At 46.4% G+C, this 22,067-nt stretch overlaps 1 protein-coding gene across 4 annotated transcripts in view; it reads left to right on the top strand.

The window, feature by feature from the left end:
* Positions 1–4,971, top strand: part of PTPN11 (protein tyrosine phosphatase non-receptor type 11) — a 31,897-nt gene extending 26,926 nt beyond the window's left edge. For all 4 annotated transcript variants that reach the window (XM_075041204.1, XM_075041201.1, XM_075041202.1 and 1 more), the window contains 2 exons: positions 119–220; positions 1,292–4,971. In XM_075041204.1, coding sequence (XP_074897305.1) covers positions 119–188 — 70 coding nt within the window. In that variant the 3' untranslated portion in view covers positions 189–220; positions 1,292–4,971. The remainder of the gene's footprint in view (positions 1–118; positions 221–1,291) is intronic.
* Positions 4,972–22,067: the final 17,096 nt, after the last annotated feature.

Here is a 22,067-nt window from a genome sequence, read left to right as displayed (position 1 = left end):
TGTGCTTTGCTCTTAAAATAAATTGAGCAAAATAAATTGTCTCTGAATTGCATTGCATGTACAAATATGTTTTTCTCCAACTAGATGCTTTGGACTGTAAATACTTGTTTCATTTCAGAATGAGAGAAGATAGTGCTAGAGTATATGAAAATGTGGGGCTGATGCAACAGCAGAAAAGTTTCAGATGAGAAGATGTACAGAGACTTCCACGCAGAGGCAGGTGTGTATGTTCAGGAGCAAGTGTGTGTATCCAACCTGGAGTTGTGGTGTTTGAAGAAAATGTACACAAAACCAAACTATGAGAAGAACTATAGGAAGGACTTTGTAATGCCCAAAATGCGTGTAATCTATCCACCTTAGGATGTTTAAATTCCAGAAGCTAATTTTGATTGAATTGCATGTATGTCTACCCTTTCAAAACAATGTGGAATATTAGCTTGGTAGTTAGGGCTCTGTTCTCGTGTCCTGACTCACCAGTGACCTAAGCTGGAAGTCTTTTATTATTCAGGAGACTGAAATTCTGCATACTAGCAAAAGATGAGTAGCAATTACAGCCTGAACTTTCCACGTCTTTTAAAAGTGATCTTTGCTCCTGGTTGATGATAAGGCTTTCTGTGCATCTAAAGAGATTCAAAGAACACTTAATCTCATACTCAGCCTCATAAAAGGTGTGATGAGCAAAGCTACCGCTGTGCCTGCGTGGTGTGAGCAGTTCATGTAGTATTGTTGTCTTACTAGTATAAATTAAATCCTTGCTTTTGCTGGGAGAGAAATCTGTAGTTTCTCTTTGTTATATTTTAAATACCTGTTATAATTTTGTTCTCGCAGTCAGGCAACTGAATATATATATATAGGTTATTAGCTGATAAGTTTATCTGATACTTCAGTTAATGGGCTGTGAATACAGCAAAGGAATACCTTTGAATTTAATGTGTCTTTAGTCATTAACTTCTTTTGGATTCTAATTTAAAGCCTTTTGTCATCTTTCCCCCTGTGTTTTTAAAGACCTCAGAAATCCTCTTTTCCCTTTCCGTTTGGTAACTGTAAGTTTGTGTCATCCATTTAGTCTAGGGACCTTTCCAAGTTTATACACAATCTCATCTTCTACTGCCAAAGTACCATGCTTTATAAGTTTATAAACCAAAGTTTATAAGTAAGGTTTGAGACTTTTGGTTGAGTTTAAGGCTTTCTTGAATCAAAACTGAGCACTTCTGTATAATGTCAGAGTAAGAAATAACTGCTTTTTTTTTTCCTAAATAACTTTTTATTTTCTTCTTCCTTCCTTTCCCAGAACTGAATATGGATTTTAAGAAGGTCAGGAAAGAGATGGAAGAAGCTTCACATGAATGGTGAACCCTGAGGGCTTGGTACCTTTTTATTTACGGTTTTAATCCTTCAACAGTAGGCAAAACTTAAGACCATCTAAAGATTGTTTATATCTCTTCTCTCCAATACCTGATTTACAATTGCTCATTTTCCAAATAAAAGGAAATCCTTTCTACAGTGTAGACAACTACTTTGTAGAGTCAGTTTTGAATCTCGCAAACTGTTGGACTGTCATCCATTTGTTTTTAAAATAGTATTTTTGTTTCACAGTATGCCTATTAGTTGGGGTTTTTTCCTTATTTGAGCAGTTGTGGGATTTTGGCGGGGTGGGGGGCGGGGGGTGGTGGGAGAGCAATGATGTGGATAAATCCATTACACTAATGTAAAATACTGATGGGAACAATACTTGATTGTTTGAAAACAGTGATCACCAGCATGAATAGAATCAGCTACATGATAAAATTAGTCCTGATACATTTCAAACTCAGACTGAGTTTCATAGGGGTGAGCAGTTATTGATATGAAGGTGCTTTTTGTGATAACTGATGGCTTTGATTACGACTTAGCTGAGTGGCTGGATAGGCTATTTTTGAGTGATTATGCAAGGTAGCCTTTACTTCAGACAAGATTTCTTTTACATGATCTCTACCCAAAATAGAAATTTACTGTATCTCTCATAGGCACAGTGGCCTAGCTGTTTGTGAGGACACTGCCTAGCTGTTTGTGAGGACACTTGTCTGTGTTAATTTGTCTGTGTTTGTCTATTAAGCAAGAGATTGAACTTGTAGAGTTAAGGTATTTTAAAAAGTTGCGTGATGACACCTTGACAGCATATTAAAAGCAGTGAAACAAGTAACCCACTGTGCAGGCTGTTACCTTAGTATAAGGTAACCCTCTTCCCCTTCTGTTGGAGAGGTGGAAGCTGTTGAGCCTTCTCATTTTTTAGTAAGGCCTTATGCTAGTGTAAGTAGCTAAATTAAAGTTGTATGGGGAAAGCAGTGCATGGAAGCTAGCTATCCACTAAAATTGCCTTAGTTGAAAAAGGGCGGCATGGGCAGCAAGGCCAGCAGGCTTGTTCTGGTTCGTTTCATCAGGCAGGAGTTTATTACCATTCTACCTGAAGTGCCTTTCAGAGCTGCATTGAATTTGCTGTCCCTATTTGATTAAAAAAATTACATCCACCTGAAACCACTTCTGATTGTTGTGAATGAGACAAAGTCCTCTTCTAGAGACTCTAGAACGAAGAACTGCTGTTAAGCTGCCAGTTAATTGGGTTTCTTCACTTTGTTTGCTCTGTCCAATTATCTGGACCAGATGCTCCCCTTGAAGCTGTTAGCAGCTGCTTGTGTGCATTAATGGCAGAATCGGTCCCTAGGAGTGGGTACCGGTGGTGTCTTAGCAATGTCTTTCCCTGTGTTTCTGGGGAAGTTCTGTGACTTAAGTGGTGTTAAGGAATCATTGCCATTTTCATACAGCAGGTGCAGATGGTGAACGCTGCATTACATTGCTGTATGCAAGGGTGCAGGGCCAATGGAATTGTGTTATTGGCCTTACTAGTGAAATTATGCTAAAGCCTGGAATGTAATTAATGCAGCTTTGTGAAAGGTTAAGTGGGAGATTACATTACCTTTTCCTGAGAGTGCTTTGCAAAATCAAATATTTGAACACTTTGTACTGAATGAAGGTGCTTCTTTAATGTTAAGCAGACTTTTGTTACTTTGACTATTGTCCTTTTTGTCTTTTGAGGCTTTGGGTTTTTTTGGGAACTCCTGTCACCAGCATACCATAATACATGTTTTAATGTCATAGCCTTACACTCTAGTCATAAATACTTGTGCCCTTTCTAGACCTAAAATTTCTAGTCATGATGAGAGAGAAATCTATTTGTTTGGTAGCAAGATACCTATTCTGCATCGCCTGCTTCCTCTCCTGTCCCTATTTACAGCTTCATCCTGCTGAACAGGGATCAGTTATAAGTGTTGGTATTTGTATAGAGCAATTGATGGCAATTAAATATTTGTCTAAAACTTTGTGCAAGGTTAGACAAATTCTACACTTCATATGTTATAGCAAGGTGGAATACGTGTTCAGGTTTGGAGCTATTCTGCACCAAACTGAAAAGTCAGGGGAAAAGTCAAGAGAAATGAGAGAAGGATCCTGAAGGAATCTGAACTCTGTTATGAACTCAGTTAATGTGATGTGTCTTAAAAGATTGACCTGTATAAGCAGCAATCAGTTACGTGGCCAACATGAAGTTGCCTCTTACAACCTCATTTTAGCTGTTTAGAACATGCCGCTGTGGGATTTTTTTTTTTTCCCCCCCTTGGAAACAGGGAATTCTTACTGCAGAATGTGTATTAATCCTGGGGAGCATATGGTGGTGGAATGTCAATGAGGGGGGAACAGTATCTGAAAGATTGTGAATAAATACTCCTCTCTTAACAGAAGTGCTAGGCCCTGCTGAATACCAAAGGCGAGACCTTGCAAAATAAAATCTGTCTGCCTTTCATGCACCGGCAAGAGAGGGATGATTCTTAAAGCATTTTTAAAATTATTTTAAACAATGGCTGGGGTTTATGACAGATGAAGCAAGAAGGAGAAATGTCCTTTGGTTCAGGGGAGATAAGTGAATGTGGGTTTCATGTATTTCTAGTGAGTTTTTAGAGAATAAATTTAAAGCATTGGTTTACAAGCTTTTGCTGTATCAATGGAATGGAAAAGGGATGTAGTTCTGAAGTGTTCTGTTGTAGAAGACTTTATACCACAAGGGAAACTTTAACCCAACTCCTAAGGCACAATAATTTATGCCAGCATGAATTTGCTGCAGACTTCATTTACTGAATGTTTTATAGCATACACTTTAATTTCAGCTAACTGTTGTTAGGACTGATTGGTTCTATTAATCCTGACCAAACTTTACTTTTTCCTCTTAAGGTATGTGTTTGAAACATGATTAACTAGGATACGGCTAACGAAATTATAAAACCTGTTTCCTTTTTTTGTTGTAGGGATGAGAAAAATCACAGCTGGTACTAGGATGTGTTGTCAGATTTTGATTTTCTACCCATAACTTCATTATTTCAAATTAATTTTTAATTTCTCCCTTTTAAATAGTGAAACGTAATTAATAATTTCAAGCCTGTTTATTTATGACATTATTGTGATTTTTTTTTTTTATTACAGTACTAAAGACTAATGAAAAAGGATCCTCTTATTAGGTGGAGTAGACCTTGCATTTATTTTTTTCCTGCAATGTATGAAGTATTGTACCAGAGTATTAAATGAAATGTAATATTTTATTGAAAAATTTCTATCCTTTAAAAGGAATACATTTAGGATGTCATCAATTTGATGTGAATCATGTAAATGTTGATAATGCGCTGTTTATTATACATCTAGTGTTTCAAAAGACTCACTTATTGCCTTTTGCCCACATACATTCTGTAGACCATTTACAATTGTCAAAATGTGACATTAAAAGAATAGTTCATGTATAGAAATATTGGTGGTTGTCCATTGTTTTCTGTGCTGGTATTTATGGCTCTTAGTTCAGCTGCTCTGCTAGCTGCATTGTGATTTTTATTGCTGCAAAGCTATATTATCGGAAATAAAAGCATATCTGTAAACCTCAGAACTTCAAAAAAAGGGAAAAAAAAGAAATTAAAAAAAAAAGAAATAAAAATAATTTTCTTAAGATGGTTTGTCAGTTACTCTGTTTTCCAGCTTGCAGTCAGAAAAGATGGTGTTGTATGGGCACTAATCTTCAAGTCTAGTTCATAGTGTTTCTGAATTGTACTGCTGAGCCCCCTGCGGGATGAGATGCTGTTGAAGAGAGCAGCTGTCCTTCCTGAGAGCCAGTGGAGCAAAACTCTTAAGTATGATGTATACGAGCTTTTATCTTTGCATTCCAACCATCTGCTGCCAGCTGGCTGCCCTGTGGGAGGTTCTCCGTGCTGTCCAGGTACTGCCTCTCCAGTTAGCCCTCCATGGCTTTTGTCCTGGGAGTCTTGCCCTTGCGCTCCTGCAATGGTCAGGTGTCCCTGCTGCCTCCTGCTTTCCCTTTCCTGTTCTACCTCCAGATAATTGACCTTCATCACTTTTTTTCCTGAATTTTGGACATGGTATGGAACATGCTCAAACTTGGGATGGAGTGGGGATTGGCCTGCATCTTTCTGCTATTAGTGTATTATCAATCAGTTTTAACTAGGGGAAAGGAAGAACAATCCTGTTCTTTCTCTGTCCACATCACGCTCAGCTGCAACCAGTTCTTCTGGGGTGAGAGAGAAAGAAGCTGTTGCTCTCGCTCCTGCTCCTTCTTCCTTCCAGATCTTTCATCTCTTGCACCATTTGTCTTTGGAGCTGTGCTGTTTCCTGAGATCCTTTTATGCCAGCACCATGCAGTGACTCAAAAGAGGGACTGGTGTTTTGAAAAGGAGCTGTATTGTACCCCAGGCTCCTTTCTGCCAGCTGCTGCTACCATACTTCAAAAGCTGTCACAATTTCTGACTCTCTGTAGCACTTGGAGCTAGACACTTCCAAAAACGTATGTCCTACCTGTTCTCTAGGCAGGAGCAGAAGAGCGTACATGTGCCCCTAAGTATTGCATATCAGTCTAATTGTAGGTCCACTAATACTGCTTTTTCTTTCTTAAAGCTGTTGGGAGTGTTCCATTAGGCATGTCATTGCTGTTATTGATTCCCAGGAACTAGGCAGCCTTAGTGTCTTCACTAACATATGAAGGGTTTTTAATTCAAGGAAAGGTTCTGCTAAGCATTATGTCTCCCCTTGATCCTGGTTTTGGGGCTGAGTGGTAAAAACGCAACTGAGCCATCCTGCAGGTTTTTAGGAAATAAATGCTGTATGTTGTAACACAGATGACATGAGCAGTGCTGGTTGCACACAGAGCAAATATCAGCTGAATTTGTAGTAAACCAAACTTAATCTCAAGGCGATGGCAAAGCATAGAGATAATCTACTGAAATGCCGGGAAGGAGGCAAAGCCCTGTGGTTGAGGCCTCTGCAGATTCACGTACAAGCCGAATTCAAATGAGGACAGAGGCTATGTAGAGCAGCTTGGTTTTAAGGTGATTATCCTGCAGAGTAAGATTTTGTTGTTGTTGTTGTTTATGAACGTGTCTAGCAGTTTGCATCCATCTCTGTGTATAGCAATGGTTTTATAAGCTGTTTCAGGGTTGGGGAGGGAGGGGGACCAGTCCAATCTGAGAACTTTGACAAAGATTGAAAGCGGTAGGGATGTGGGGACACTTACAGCACCTCCTGCTTTCTCCCAGGCTGCTGTGTTGTGTTTTTGCTTGCCCTGTGTAGGTAAGTATGAATAGAATTTACTCTCGCAACACTCTCAGTGTTTATACAAACCTAGATGATCGGATATTACTCAAGGACAAGTTTGTTATCTCCATAAAACCTTGAAACTTTGGCTGACTTTTCTTTAGTACAAACTCCAGTGCAGTTAGTGTTTAGGTTAGGTGAATTCTGAAACATGCCTCCTGTTACACAGCAAGATGTATACATTGTACTGCTCTTCTGATCCTGTAACGAGAAGAGCTGAATGGGTCAGGTAAAATGAAGGTGTCCTTCAATCAACCTATTTGCTGTTTCCAAAGAAAACATTTTTCCAGCGCGTCTCTCTTGGCAGAGCTGGTGCAAACCATTTTCAGGGTAGCAGTTCTTGTTTCATGTTCCTGTGTATTACACCTGGTTGTGTTTTTTAAGACTTCACATGCTAGTCCCATTGCTTGGGATCACCTTTGAGCCCGTTGCATGGCACTTGTGCTTCGAGTCTCTGAAGTCTTCCTTTGCCTTGAGCTGGAGCCTGAGGCTCAAATGTGTATCTATTTTCTTCCCTTTTTTCTTTTGTAATAGTTGGGAAAGATACCTTCAAAGGCTTCTTAATGTGCTGATTGCTTCCCATTTCCCCCATGGAGTAAGACTCAGCATAACAATTCATAGATCAAAACGTTTGATTTGAAAAAAAACCCAGCTCTCCCAACAAATGCCTCCAGGTATTGGAGGGGCTGCTGCGTTTTTAGTGTGCATCATCTTGACGACTCACTTTTTTCTTGACTACATGCATGTTTGCTCCTAACGGAGGACAGATCTTTGGATTCTTATGCTGGTGCTTTTCTCAGTTTCCTTATTTGTGTCATTGGATGTGAAACAGGAGGGGGAGGAACTCCCTAGTCTCTCTTGTGCTGGAAATCAGGCTGGAAGATGCTGTGATTCCTTCTAGTCTTTTTATTTAATAGTCCTATGCCTGAGCTTAGTTTATGGTTGTTTTTTCTGGCCGCAATCTTTAATTTTATAGATCCGTGAAAGTTCCTTGTATATTTACAACTATGAATGATAGCTAAAGGGATATAAAGTGCTGTGTAAGAAACAGGAGAGAGAAATAATATGTAAGTGGAGGCTTTTTCAAACTGCTTGATCTCATTTTATTTTGTGCACTTAAGGTTTAGTATTTGTAGAGCTGTTGAGTGTCCTCTCAAAGGAAGGGAATGGCTTTGTCCTTCCTGGTGCCTGGGCTGCGGGTATGGAGAGCAGGTCGAAGGCTGGCTAGTCAAGATGGATTACACTCACTATTTCAGATAAGTCTGACCTCAGGTCCTGCCTGACAGCAGCAATCCTGGCTTGGTCTGTACCTATTTGGCCACCCTGGCCTTCCTGGGGGAATCAGTGTCTCCTTGGGAGGCTGTGCTTTGGATACAGACCTGCACATGGGCACGTCCTCCTGCTGCTTTCCCGATGCTTCTGGCATGCTTTGACAGCAGCTGATCGTACTTGTAGCACTGTCCTAATTTAGCATAGCAGAAAGCTGCTTTAATTGGGATATTCTTTGTGTAGGCTTTTGTGCAAACAGCAAACCTCCCCGGCAGTTCTCAGCTGCACAAGCTCTGTGCTTTGCAAATCTTTCCCCCAACAGTGTCGAGATCCGAGTTTTGATGTTCACCTGTCTCCACTGCGGCAGTCGGTGCGTTGTGTCCGTGTGCGATCTGCTCCCCTTCCTTCAGTCTCCTGGAGTCCTCTTGTTAATCACAGATGTTTGCAGTGACTTGCATTATTGTAATGAACGGCCTTTGTCAATTCACATTCCTCATGGTTCACGAGCTCCGGGAAATGCAGTACTTCCAGAGCATCTATTCTGGATTGCTCTAGGTGTCCTGCACTAACCTCTGTGTAGACTTCACACTTTCTGTGATTCAGCGACTGCTGTTGTCCCCTAATAAAGAGATTTGACTAAATACTGTATGAAATTTGAAATCAATCTCTAAGGGTTCTCCCACAAGGATCTGTCTGAAAGTTAACCTTTTGATTCATAGCAGCTCATAATTGTACAAATCATCAGTGGCTACACTGAATTTCTATTAGCTTTGGTCCATTTCCCAGGCCTAGATCTGCATAGTAATATCAGCGTCTGGACAATCTGCTCCTAAAATTCAGTTGAATCAATCAAAAGGCTTTGAACGGTGACTTCCATTGCAGAGATGCATTTCTGCATAATGTGGAAAAGCAGTAGACTCTCTTACTCAAATTGCTCTTCCCAGGCACAGGTCACTGGCTGGACTCAGTCTAGATCATGATGCTTTTATCAGAGGCACGAGAAAAATAGGAAGCTGTTCTCCCCAAAATTCGGTGCCTGCCATTGATGAAAACCAAAAGATGGAACCAGCATGTTGCTGTCACCCTGCAGAACAAGTAAGTGTGTCCTCAGGGTGGTTAGCTGTGGCAGGCTATACCTCCATCCTTCCTAAAGGAATGGTTGGGGTCCTGTTCCCCATAGCTATGTCTTGCCCCTTCGAGCATGAAGCTCTTTAGGATGAATTACACGGTCTTAATGGTAACGTAGCCTGGGAAATGAAATTGGGGATGGAGCCCTTGTCTTGCCCACGACCTGGACTTGCATCACTTTTGCTGTCCTTCCTCCCGGTCAGCATCACTGTCCCTGAAGCTGTAGGACAGGAGAGTCACAGGAGGACTGATGTTGGGAGGGATCTCCCTTCCAGGGGCTTGGAGCCTTTTTTTTCCCCTCTGTTTCATTAAGGGTGTAGGAAGAAGGGCTGTGGTGGTGGTGGGATTCCTTCCGCAAGGCTTGTTCTCCTTTCTTCTGTTCTCCTTTCTTCGGCCAGTCGCTGAGCGTTTCTGACACGCAGCATGCTCGGCATTCTGGCACGGCATCAGGAACACAGGGGAGAGGCTTTGTTCCAGTCTCTGCTGCAAACGGGCTGATTGCTGGTGCGTAAGAGCCCTGAGGCTCTTGCATGTGAGTGCTTGTAGCTCAACTGCAGGAGTGTCTTTGTGCTCAACACGTTCGGCTCCTGTGTGCTTTCGGGCAATGGGTTGAGTTAAAACAATTCACCGGCAGGCTCTGGCTCTGCTGAGTTTGACCCTCAGAGATGCAGGGAAATAATAGACTGTGCTGACTTGTCAGGTATATTGTGAAAATAAACACCACGGAGATCTTGGGCCTCGCGAATATTACCCTGGTGGGTAGCATAAGTACCTAGCGTGAGACATTTATGTATGGTTCACCTGGCTGGATTGTCGACTCCGCTCCCCTGGAAGCCCCTTCACTGGAGCGAGGAGGTAATTTCGTACTCTGGTGCTACCAGACCCAGCAAGGGGTTGCTGCAAGCCCCGAGCATCGCCCGCCAGCTTTCCAGGAGGCTGCGAGCAGCGTTTGCTACAGCATCCTTGTGCCACCGCAGCAGCATGGTTACCCCGTTCCCTTTGCATCACAAAGTCTCGCTCTTACAAGCTCTCGTTTTAATTATTTGCGTGTTAAACGTGCAAAAAAAAAAAAAAAAAATTGAGTGCGTTTGTGTTTTCCATTACTGAGCCTCACTGACCCTGCCTGCCTTCCCTTTTGCTGGAGGGTGTGTTTTGCTCGTGTCGTCCTCAGTGTTTAGCAGTGATGTGCAGGCACAAAACGTGCCCCATGTGCCATCGGACTGGGGCTAATACGTGCTGTAGCTGTTTTATCTCTATTAATAGTTATTTCCTCACGGAGGATTTTTATGCTTCCGTGCACTTAGGGAAGGTTGCTTTCAAATTCTCTTCCTATCACTCACGATAAATGGTGTGTCAGTTCCAGGATAAATAGGCAGGATGGGAAAGGTGTTGCCATAGTAACAGAGGGATTTCAGTGATTGGTATCCATGGCAATTGTTGATAATTCTGAGAGATTTTAAAAATGCTTTATTTAAAACATAATGAGTGCGCTGCCGCCTACGGTGCCGGCGTGGTGGGGAGCGAGCGCGTGTGTGTACGCACACGTGCATGCAGAGGCACACGCGCTTTCGGGAGGAAGCTTACCCATGCATAAGAAAGGAGGGGAAGTTTATTTTAAGGCCATTCGGATGCTGTGTCATGTGGCAGAGGGACAGCATCAACAGCCCTATTCAACAACCCCTGCCTGCGCAGGGTCCTCGGGGGCTCCTTTGCTGCCTGGCCAGGCTGCAGCCGGGGGATGCTGGGGCTCCTGCGCGGTGGCTGTGGGTGACCCTCGAGGCCAGCCGGCCTTTGGGACGGGGGGGATGCGTGTTTGGGAGGAGGGCGCGGAGGATAACCAGGTCTATCTCGCTAGGGTCGTGATGATGGGAGCACTTCTGGAGGTCTGTAGATGGCCAAAAGGCTCGGGGTATGGTGGTAAAACCTACTGAGAAAACTGGCTTATGCCATGGGGGTGCCTGTCCCTGTGTGGAACGGGGCTTTGAAAGCTCAACTACCTTGCCCCTGTTTTGTCAGAGAGGTGATAACTCTCTTACCTCTCCGTACCTTGCTGCGGTGTCTTTGCTTTTACTTCTCCTAGAGGAACGGTCCGGGTGGAAGTCACCCTGCGAAGCAGGAGGGATGCTCCTGGCCCTGTCAGGCGCAGCAGCGGTGGGAAGGGCACCCTGTGCCATCTGGGCTCCGCTTCTGCTCCAGCGAGCCCCGAGCTGGGAGCAGACAGCGTGGGCTCCCGGGGATGTGGCTTTACCATCCTGCACGGCCTTGGCGAGGGAAGCACAGCCGCGTTTTGGCATGGGCTGGGAACAAACGGGGAAAAAAACCCACCTTTGCTGGAAGCCCTGCGACTGCCTGGGAGCAGCGGGCGAGCTGGGTGGGTGTCCGTGTGTGCAGGCAGCGATGGCCGATGAGCTGGTGGCTTGGTGCTGCCTCCTACAACCCTGTTGTTATCGCAAGCGGAGCAGGAGCAGCTGCTGCCTGCTTCATTAACTGGCCCATCGTGGCAGGGGGCTGGAGCGCTACCACAATAAGCGCCAATTAAACACCTCTCCAAAATGATCCTGGACCAGCCAGGAATTATATTTTGTTAGCAGGCATGGGAAGTGTCAGAAACCTCTTCCTTGGGGACCCGGCTGGTGGTGGCTTGGTTTTTCTTTTGCATCTCCAGGATGCAAATATTTAACCTGCTCACTTGGAAAAGGTCCACGGAAGGCAAACAAGGGCCAGGCGAAGGTCCACCTGGCTCCTTCTGCCAGTGCATCTCCCCCCCCGGCTGGGAAGGGCTCCTGGGTGCAGGCAGAGCCCCGAGCCCCCGTGGCGGTTGCTGGCTCCCAGAGCACACCTCTGGGTTTTTTTTTCAGGGGAGAGAGGGAAGCCTCCACGTTTTGGGAAGAGCAGCTGGTGAGAGTGCCTGAGTCCTAGTGGTTTGGTTTAATATGTGGAATTTGTCTTTCCCCCTCTTGGTCCAAAGACCCTTTTTCTGAGCCAGAAAAATTCTGCTGTTTTTCACCTCAGGCTTTTCCTTCTGTTGGACAGAGGTAGCACTGGGCTGTGGGGCTGGGTGTTTTGTTAATCCGCCTTAGTATATGTAGCGATTGTTCATCCATCTTTGCTGGCAGAGATGTCACTGCCTCCTTCCTTTCTGCGCTTCAGGACATTGAAGTATGAAGTGCTTTGTAGGTCCTACAAAATAACAAGTTCATGTGATTACACTTCGAGCAGTGATCTTGCAAACACTTCTATGCAAGACAAATACTTCCAGTGTGGGAAGCTTTTTCCTTCCTCAGATTTTTCCTTTGCTTTTCAGCGTGGTTGTGCCAGGATTAAAAATTATGCTGACATTTTTGTTGGGTTTTAATGGCTTGACTCCCTTCATGCTGTTTTGCACTGAATACTGTATTTTGTACATCAAACCTTGGTATCTAGAGGGTTTTTTGAGAGCGTCCTGCATTGCAGCCTGACCTGGAGGCTGCGTGGGTTTTATGCTGTGGTCTCAGTGCAGTGGTTTCCTATCAGGCTGACACCTCCTGCCACCACCTGATGAGACACCAGGGGTAGATGTTGGGTATAAACAAAACACATTCAACCTCGATAGACTGTATTAGCGCTGCTTCGCCTGCTGCTGCTTCTGGTCGTAGTGCCTGGCTGATCCCCCACTGCATCACATCAGCTGATGTAATTTTGGGGGGCAGTCACCACCAAGGGCAATGTTTCATACCTGGTTGAGATGTTAAATTACTTCGTATTTGTAATGGAAATGTAACCTCGGTTTTACGTCTCGGTGCCCACAGCAAGTAGCGCCGAAGCATGTCAGCTATTGAAAATGAAAAGATCCGTAGTGTTTTTAGGATGGATGGCTGAGCCCTGCCCATGCTGGTGGGAGAAGGGAGAGATCTCAAGCACCAGAGCAGATGGAGCAAAGGGGAGAGCAAAGCACCCGGAGCTTTTACACAGCAGAGGAGCTTTTTCTTGGGAATAGATCAGCTCTGGCACACACTGAGAGCTGGGGTTTCTTTTTTTTGTCATTTGGGGCTGAAAAATGAAGTGTGTGCTAGTGATCATTACAACGTCCACCGAGTTTGTTAAAGGATCTTTTTATGAGCCGATTTGCACAACTCCCTTTCCAGGCTGCTAGGCATGATAAAATACTGCCGTTCGGCCTGTCACGGGGATAATTGGTTGGCATTATGAATCATAAAAGTATGTTCCCCCCTGGAATTTTATCCTGACATTTGATTTAATTTTTCTTGACATCATATCCATTATATTGCATTGCCTTGCCCTCGATAGCTGAATTTGCATGCTGGGAGTAAGGACCAACAGGTTACTTAAAGAGCAAAGCAGCTGTTAGTGGGAGCGTTTGCTCTGTCCGGAGGAACTTCTTTCTAAATGAGCTAAAACATTATAAAAGTGCCAGTGAGGAAGCAGGATCCTCCCTCCTGCTTAAACTTGCCGGCAGGAGGAGAGGCGGCTCTGCTTTCTGATGGGGACGTGATGGGGCTGTGTCTGAAATGGGCTCGTAGGGTAGGAAGGAAAAGGCACTGGGTTTTTGTTTTACCCAGCCTTACTCAATATTTCTGTGCTTTCAACACTCCTAAAACAAGGAGTTGGGGTAAATTCCACGCTGGCCACCGGAGATGTGGAGTAGATGCGGTGTCCTCCATGCACCGCGCTTTCCCCGGGATCCTCCTGGCATACGGTGACACCCTTGGCATGGTCGTGGTGTGGTCTGCAGCCCACCATAAGTGGGGAGGATCATGCCGGGGGTGAGCCTGGGTACAGGATCAGCTCTTTTCCCAGTTTAAAGCCTGTGGGATTGCAGGTCTGGGGACACGCAGTGATGCCACTGTGAGCGGGTTTGGCTTGCTGGTGGTTTAACGAGCTTTGTGCAAGGCCCTGAGCACCCTGGCGTAGCTTTGAAGGCAGTCACCTCCTCGAGGACCCTCGAGCCCTACAGTCACCCCTGCCACTTCCATTTTGGCACGACTCTAGATGGGGACCGCCCCCCCCCGTAAGCATCCCCAGTTGGGGCTGGGATCTGCCACTCTGGCGGGTCTGCAGGCACCCTCCCTCCCTCCCTCCTGGCACAGCCGCTTCTTGTGCAGACTGGTAATTAGCACAAATGTAGGATCCTATTAATTGCAGCAATTGTGATGTTTAGATTTCTGGGTTAATTGGTAATATCTGGTGTAACATTTTTTCCCTCTGGATATTTTTGATCACAGTAATTAACCTCCCCCGTTCGGAGGAGCAGACATTCATCACTGTGCTCTCCGGCAGCCTGGGTCCTGGTGGGATCCCTCTCCACGGGTGCCGTGGTGGGCTCTGTGCTTCAGGGTAGAGACTCACTGCAATGCGTCCCCTCCACACATTTATCTGACGTATCCTTGGAAAGCTCAGGAAAGCAGAGGCCGTGCTGGCTTGCCTTTAAACCAGCGGCAATAAAGCTGCTGTTAATGATGCGTATTTTTAGGAAGAGGCTGGATCGTTACAGCTGGCTTTGCTTTCTTATTATTTTTGCAGTGACAAATGGGAAACGGAGATGGGACTATGAGTGCCAAACATGGCTGCCTAATCACGGTGCCCTTCCGATTCCCCCCCGCCCCGTCCCCCCATCCCCTCCTGCAGTCCTAATGGTAAACGATGATGAATGTCCTGCTCCAGCTGCAGCTGCTGGGACCAGAGAGTGGGAGGTGGGGGGGAAAAATCAAGTTTGTAAAGGTCAGAGTGGTGTTCCAGCATGGCTTGTTGCCTGCCCTATGGCACTATGATGGGATCTGTAAAAGCAGATTTGCTCTCAGATTTTATGTTTAGTTCAAACTTCTCCCTGCCAGCTGGGGAGCTCTGGATAAGCAGAGCTGTGCTGAGCTGTGTCTCTTGCTCTCCTCCAGCTCACGGTGTGGAGGTGCTGCTGAGAACAGCCTTGAGCTTTACCTATCAGTCATATAGTGAAACGCTTGGCTCTTCTGAAATCCATCTCAAACAGCAGCTTGTAGGCAGTGAGGTGTCAAGTTAGGACTAGCTGGGAGTAGGGCAGGTTCCCCAGTTGTGTTTGTCAAGAGCTCTGTGCTGCTCAAGTGCATCTCTGCAAAGAAGATCATCTGCTCTTGGAAACATCCTGACTCGGATCGGGTTTTACTTTAAGGGAACAGCTCTCCTGGGTGAGGTGCAGGGTATGTACCTGCCCTGAGCAGCCCATCAAGCCAACGCTCCTCCATCACACACATAGTCATTGCCAAGATAACAGCCCTGGAGGGAAGAGCGAGGGTCCTTCTTGCACATAGAGTGGGTCAAACTCATCAGAAACTTGATGGCTTCTGGAGTATTGTCTTTATGAGCTCCTCTGTTGAGAATGGTCTTTATTTAGAAAGATGGAAAGATGCTGTCAGCACCGCGCTGTGGTTGTCGCCTATGGTCACATGTATGTACGGCAGCACATCTGGAGGGCTTTCACAGAGAACCGCTGCTGGCGGCGAGACATCCAAAATATTTGGTGTAATGAATAAATAACTCTCCTTTTTTTTTTTTTTTTTTTTTTTTTTCCCCAGGAATACCTGCTTTCTAGTCCCAGCTCTAGACCTTATCTCTAAACCCCATCCCTCTCTCCCAAGCATGGGGTACATCTCTGAGCAGGGCAGGCTCAGCAGCTGGAGAGCTGACTCTTTGGCCAGCAGGTCTACCCAGGCAATTCTTCTATCCTGCTGATGGGCATTTGGATCCTAATAAATTTTCTCCTGTTGGGCACAACCCGGGAGCTGTAACTACAGCAGAGGGATGGAGAAGCTGGGATGCTGCCCTGCCAGCGTGTGTGGCCCTGTTTGAGCAGGCAGCATGACAGCGGGGGCATTCCTCATGCTTTCAGCTCAAACCTGGATGAAAGGCTGCGATTTTCAAAGGCATTGAATAGAGACTGCTGCAGAATTTCATTGCTCTTGATTTCCAACAGACTGGGGCAACATCCTTTGAAAACCCCAGCTTAACCCAAGACAAACCCCAGCTTGCTTTATTTTTTTAATTGGTGCTTTATCCATTTTCTATTTTAAATTGGAGGAAAAGTGAAAAATCTAAGGAGCAGCTGTGATGGCGTGGGCTGGGCAGGTGGGGAGGGGAGGCCAGCAGCCCACTGACCCAGGCGGCTGGAGGGACGCACACCTTCCCCATAGCATCAGACCGACAGAGACCCTTGAACAGCTGAACGAAGAACAGGTTTAATGGAAATCCACCAAGTAATTTTTCAGAGGATTATCCTTCATAATCACCTTTTAAAATAATTTGGGTGAAAGCAATGCTGCTTTGTGGTTGTTTTAAATTTGGGTGGTTTTTTGGGTTTTGTTTGTTTGTTTGTTTGTTTTTTGTTTTGTTTTTTTTTTACCTTCCCTGCTCTTGGAAAATAACAAAAGGTGCTGATCTTCTCTATGAAGGTGAATCTAATTAATTGCCATCAGCAGGGCCTGGAGAGCTTTTGATGAAAGACGAAACGTGAATACGAGGGACATGGGTTTGATCTGTGGCTGCTGCTGGGTTGTCTTTAGATACTCATCTGGATTTCAAATCAGCTTTATCCTCTGTAGCAGGTTTAGTTTTCCATCATGGCACCGGCCCATCCCTGCATCGTATCTGTGCAGTATGTATGAAAATTGCTCCTTTGCAGAGATTTAGCAGCTCATGAGGAAGAGAAAAGGGAAGACGGCACCATCCTGGCACCCTGCATCCTCGGGTGCCGCTGGTGATGAAATGGGACAATTTCCATGCTCCCATGGGGCTCTCGGGGCCAGGGCTTGTCCGTGAAGAGCCAGAAGGTTTGTACCTCACTGAGCAAGACGCACTTCACCCAGTGATGAAAGCTCTCACCGGTCACAGTTACCCATGAACTCATCTGGTTGGGAAAACAATTGCTCTACGGTCTGCTGCTGCCACGTCAGGTTCCTCCCCTAAAGGAAAGATGAGGACAAAATGCCTTTTTTTTTTCTACCCAGAGAATACTCTCAGCTTGATTTCAGCGGGGATAAGTGGTGATGAAGCAAGTGGAAGTAATTCTCGACTGTCTTAAAGTTATTGACTTTGCAATGATGCTGTGATGATGATTATTTTTTAGTTAGAGATGAGAGAGGTGTGATCTGAGCCGACTGCAGATCCATGCCTTCTAAGGACCTGTTCGCCAGCCTGTCTTTAACCACTTCCATCATTAGGGCTTTACTTGCCTTTTTTTTTTCTTTACAGGAAATCTTCCCCCCACCTTCAACTAAACTAAAATGATGTTTAAAATTTAATTGGCAAATGCCTAGTTAATTGCACAGATTAATACAGCAAGCTGGAGGAGTCTTTATGTATAGAAGACAACTTGGAATAGTTTACATTGAAGGAAACTGTTGGTGTGAGTTTACTGTTCAGGGTCTGTGACAAATCTCCAGGAGGAGAGAAGGGGGTGTGAGAGGTCGCTGGGAAGCACTGGAGGTTTCCAAAAGGGATCGGTGGACAGAGATGTGGCTCATCTGGTCTCTGCCTTGTGTCCCACTGGGTCTAAACCCAGCGGGATAAGGGCTAACGGGAAGGGTGCTCCTGCTTTTGGGAATTGAGACACTCCGCTTCACGGGGTGGTCGGGCACTGGGCGCATCCCATGTGCTGCTGCCTCTCTGTTCCCAAAAGCAGCCTGTTTCTGGCCAGTCCCATGTAGCTTTCTGCTCCAGTGCCACATCCTTTGCTTGGACTTGCCGTATTGCGGCGTTCCGGTCAGCTTCTCCTCAGGAGCATCCCTCCGGTGAAAGCAGAGCACATAAGTGCAGCAGTGAGCTGGGGGCAGAGCTAACAGCATATTCATGGGTCACTGCAGCGAGAGTGCTTGGATGGAGACCCATAATGTGCCTCCTTAAGTGTCCTCCCTCGGGTTTGAGTCATCTCTGGAGGCTTCATCTAACCAGGTTCTTCTCACACCCTCGCTCTGGACCCTCAGTGTCTCTGAGCATCAGACCAGGCACCTGATGTGACACGTGTCCTTCATGTTCCTCTCTCCTGGTTTTGCCTGCAGGAGGAGGAGGGGGAAGCAGGGGAGGACCACTGACAGCTGTAGCCCAGAGATGAACCAGAAGATCATGTCTGAGTATAAAACTCTCCAGGGAGGAGCGATCAGAGTGTTTTTGGGTTTCGTGAGCTGGCTGGCCGTGGCCATAGCAGTTCGGGAGCATGGTGGGGAGGAGGTGTGCTCCTGAGCCATCGGGAGGTACCGGCCTCAGGCTGTCAGTAATAGGCTTGTTGATGTGCAGAGATCAATCCCAGTTGGTGACAGGTCTCTGGGACAGGAATGGGCATCTTGGCAGACCTGTGGAGGGACGATGCGAGAATGGGGGTGCATTGCCATAGGGGTGCTGATGGGTCCCTGCTGCTCCCAGGCCCTTGCACAGCGCAGGGGGCGGCGGACGCTCCAGGGCCTCAAAATCAAAAGTACCAGCTGAGCATTCAGGATTAATTCCTCCTTCTCTCACAACTCCTTCCAGACAAGAACACTGATGAGCCGTGGCACGGCGGCCACCCGCCGTCCTCCTCTCCAAAGAGGTGACATTTGCAGCAGCCGCCTGGCTCAGGCTGTCCTATTATCCCTGCCCAAAGGTAAAGGAGCGCGCGGGCTGGGTACAAAAGGGCTCATCAGCGTCGGGAGGAGTGTTTGCTTCTCTGCCTGTGCCTGCTCAGAGACGTGAAGGTTTTGCAGAGGAGGGGAGGCTGGGGAGGAAGGTGCCTCCGCATGCCCAGAAGCGCAGACCTGCTTTTTTTCTTTTCGCTCCCTGCGATGCTGCTCGCAGGCTTGCAGAGGCAAACGCAGAGCAGGAGCTGGTTGCCCAACTATGCTGGTGCCTTTGGGAGAAAACCTTCTCCCTGGGTGGTATAAAGGCACCAGATTTCAAGCAGATGCTGGGGCTCTGCCGGGTGCTCACCCCTCTGTGCTACACCTGGCTGCTGGCTGGCTGCTTCCTGCAGCTCCCTGCTCCCGTCCTTCCTTCCACCACCCCCAGACGTCCCTGTCACCTTCACCCACCATAAGGCCAGGCAGGACAGTGGCCTTTCTGTCCACCCCCTGCCACCCGGGTCCTCCCGGCAGCCCCTGCACGTGGCTTGTGTGGCTGTTACCCTGGGGCTGATGTGAGATGCCCCTGCATCTCCCTCCCCCAGCTCTGGGGCTCTGGCCGTGCTTTTGTCCCTGTCCTGCTGTTTTTCACCCCAAAGACGTACTCAAGCCAGCCCTACAGCCACCGTTCTCCTCCTCCCCGCTCCGGGGCCGAGGTCAGCAGCTGGAGCTTTTTGTGCATCGGCTGCACTGAGCAGAGCGGTCTCTTCCCCTACCCCCAGCCCCAGTGAAGGTTGTAAAGCGTCAAAGGGACTTTGCAAGGAGATGGGGGTGGCAGCCGGCCAGTACGGTGGCTCTGGGCTTCGGCACGTCCTTCCCTTGGAGATGCCATTGGAGGGGAACGCGTGTGCGTGCAGAAGGCTCCCTGCAGTAATTAGCAAGGACGGAGAGTGACCTAAAGCAGGGTGTCTTTGACGTAGGGTAGCGCGACCGCTTTGGGCTGTGGTGGGTCTGTAGCTTGGGCTGGGACCATGGTCATTGTATCTCCAGGGAGTGGTGTCCCCACGCCTGGAGCCTGGTGGCCCTGGGGAACCTCCACGCACAGGAAGGAGGCTTCCTAACCCCTGTAATTTAGGTAAAAAAAGAAGAGCGAGCTGGCCCCGGTGGGGCTTGGTGAGCTCTGTGCCCTCTCCAGGAGGGGAAACGTGTCGGGACCAAAATGTCTGGAACCAAACCCAGCAACGCCCAGACACAGACAGCACAGCTCTGCCACGTCCTGCCTTGCTCCTGCTGCTGCAGGGTGAGAAATACCCCGTTCCAGTGCAGGGTTTATATGTAACCCGTGTGTTGTGCAACCAGCGTGTGTCAACTACTAAAAAGAACCCCCCAAAAGCCCGGGTCTGTTGATGGCCTCTTGCTTTGCTGCAGTTTAACCTCTGTCTCCCACACTGGGTGGCATCGGCAGTGTCTCTGCCACCCCATGTCTGTGCTGCCCTGCTCAAAGCCTCATGTGCATTTGGCCTTTGGATGAGGTGGGCAGCCCGATTTCCAGCAATTTCCTTTTCTGATTGTCCTAATAAGTGATTTTTTGTTCTTTTCTTTTTTTTTTTTTTTTTTTTTCCTGTTGCAGAGCTTGCTGCTGATTTCCCGGGAGAGGAATAAAAGCTGGAGCACAAATACAGCATGGAAAATAACCGTCAGTGGGCATATTCCTTGCGCTGAGGATGGAGCCCTGTTTGAAGCCACAGCAACATGGTGATGTGTGTGTGTGTGCATCCAGATAGGGTGGGAGGAGAGAGAAACCCCTGTGCTATTTTCACCAGATGTTTGCCTTTCCCCAGCCCTCTGTATTAATGGCTTTTAAGGCCAGAAGGAATCTTTTAGCCTGAGCTTTGGTATTGCCCCAGCTGTACAACTGCTTTCCCAGCATTCATTATTAGCCCTCGTTATTTAGTGACTTGTCAGCTGGCAGAGCATCCCTGTCAGTGGTGATTCTTTCCTTTGCCTGACATTTGGGCAGCTGTGTGTTAACCAGCTGTTTAGAGATTTAACAGGTTGTGGTGTTGATTTTTATATTGTTCCAGCTTCTTCATCAAAATGTCACCTGCAGTTGAATCAAACGCCCTGTTGTGTTGGTAAACTCATTTTGGAATCTCATAAAAAAGCTCAGGTTGGTTTAATGAAATCTGCTTTTCATAAATGTGTGCTGCCTGGCACTAATTAAATTTCACTTCATTAAGTGAGTCCTGTTTGAGATCTTCCTTTTGTTTGCCCGGCTTCAATGTCAGCCCAACGATTTGGAAGATGACATGGATTGTTTTAACATACAAGGAAATAAATAACACGGCTGTGATTTAACGTAGCCTTTTAAAAAGGACTTAAAAACAAAACCCAAAATAAATCTAGAGAGAAGTCCTTGGCCAGCTCTTTAAAACCTCTTTGATTCAATTGCTCCACATCTGGCTGATTTTTAAAAAAGTTTGGCATTAATAATCTCTATTTATTGGTTTATTTTAGTTCGTGTTACAATACAAAATGTCTTGGCATACTATGGCATGAAAACATCATCTCATTCTTCCTCTTCCATATTAAATAAGCTCAGTTTCTCTGCATTATCATCAGCACTTCCACCCCATCTGTTGATTACAGGGCTGACACCCTTGCTTGGATTTCTCCATACCTAACCTGATCGGGCTCAAGGAGGGAGACCATGGATTTCTTCCAAGCGCTGCTTGCTCTCGTTGCTTTTGCTTACTTTCTAATTTAGCTGCTAGCAACTATCTAGTTCTATATATTGTATTTTTAAAAAAAAACTTTTAAAGCTTGATTATGCTTGCCTTCTGAGTGAGGCTTTTATGAATTTCTTTCTCTGCAGCTTTTTAAATAATTAAGTAAACATCCCTAAGCAGTGTCCAGTTCTCTCTTTTTTTCATTAAATTCTTTCTCCTAGCTGACTGGGCCCACCAGCGTCTCCAGCTTTTGTGTTATTAGCCCTTTTAGAGCAGAGAGAGGATGTGTGTGTGTGAGACTTTGCCAGTTCAGACTTTATTGTGCCTGAGTACAACTTGAAAAGCCGATGCACCAACCAGTACCCTTACAGACAGCTGCGGAAAGGCTTCGGGTACCCGTCTGCTGCTTTATTTGCCTTGAGAGAGATGAGAAAGCCGAGCGATCGTTAGCTTAACTTGCTCTTAAAACCTAAAAGATGCCTCTTTGCTGCTCCTTGATTCTCTCTTTGCTTTCCTCAGTTTAAATCTGCTTTTTGGATCTATTTTAGTTTTCGGGGGCTGCCGGGAGCAGCCCTGGGGACTCGTGGTGCTGGACCGAGGGCTGGACCCCGTGGTCCCTTTGGACTTTTCGGAAAGCTGATGGCTGTGCAGATTTTGGGAGGGGGAACAGCACAAGAATCTGACCTCATGTCCAGAGGTTTTGGGGGGGCAG

Source organism: Buteo buteo, chromosome 11, assembly GCF_964188355.1.
Source record: "Buteo buteo chromosome 11, bButBut1.hap1.1, whole genome shotgun sequence".
In the NCBI taxonomy this organism is placed as follows: domain Eukaryota; kingdom Metazoa; phylum Chordata; class Aves; order Accipitriformes; family Accipitridae; genus Buteo; species Buteo buteo.
This window is presented reverse-complemented; position numbering and strand designations above follow the sequence as displayed.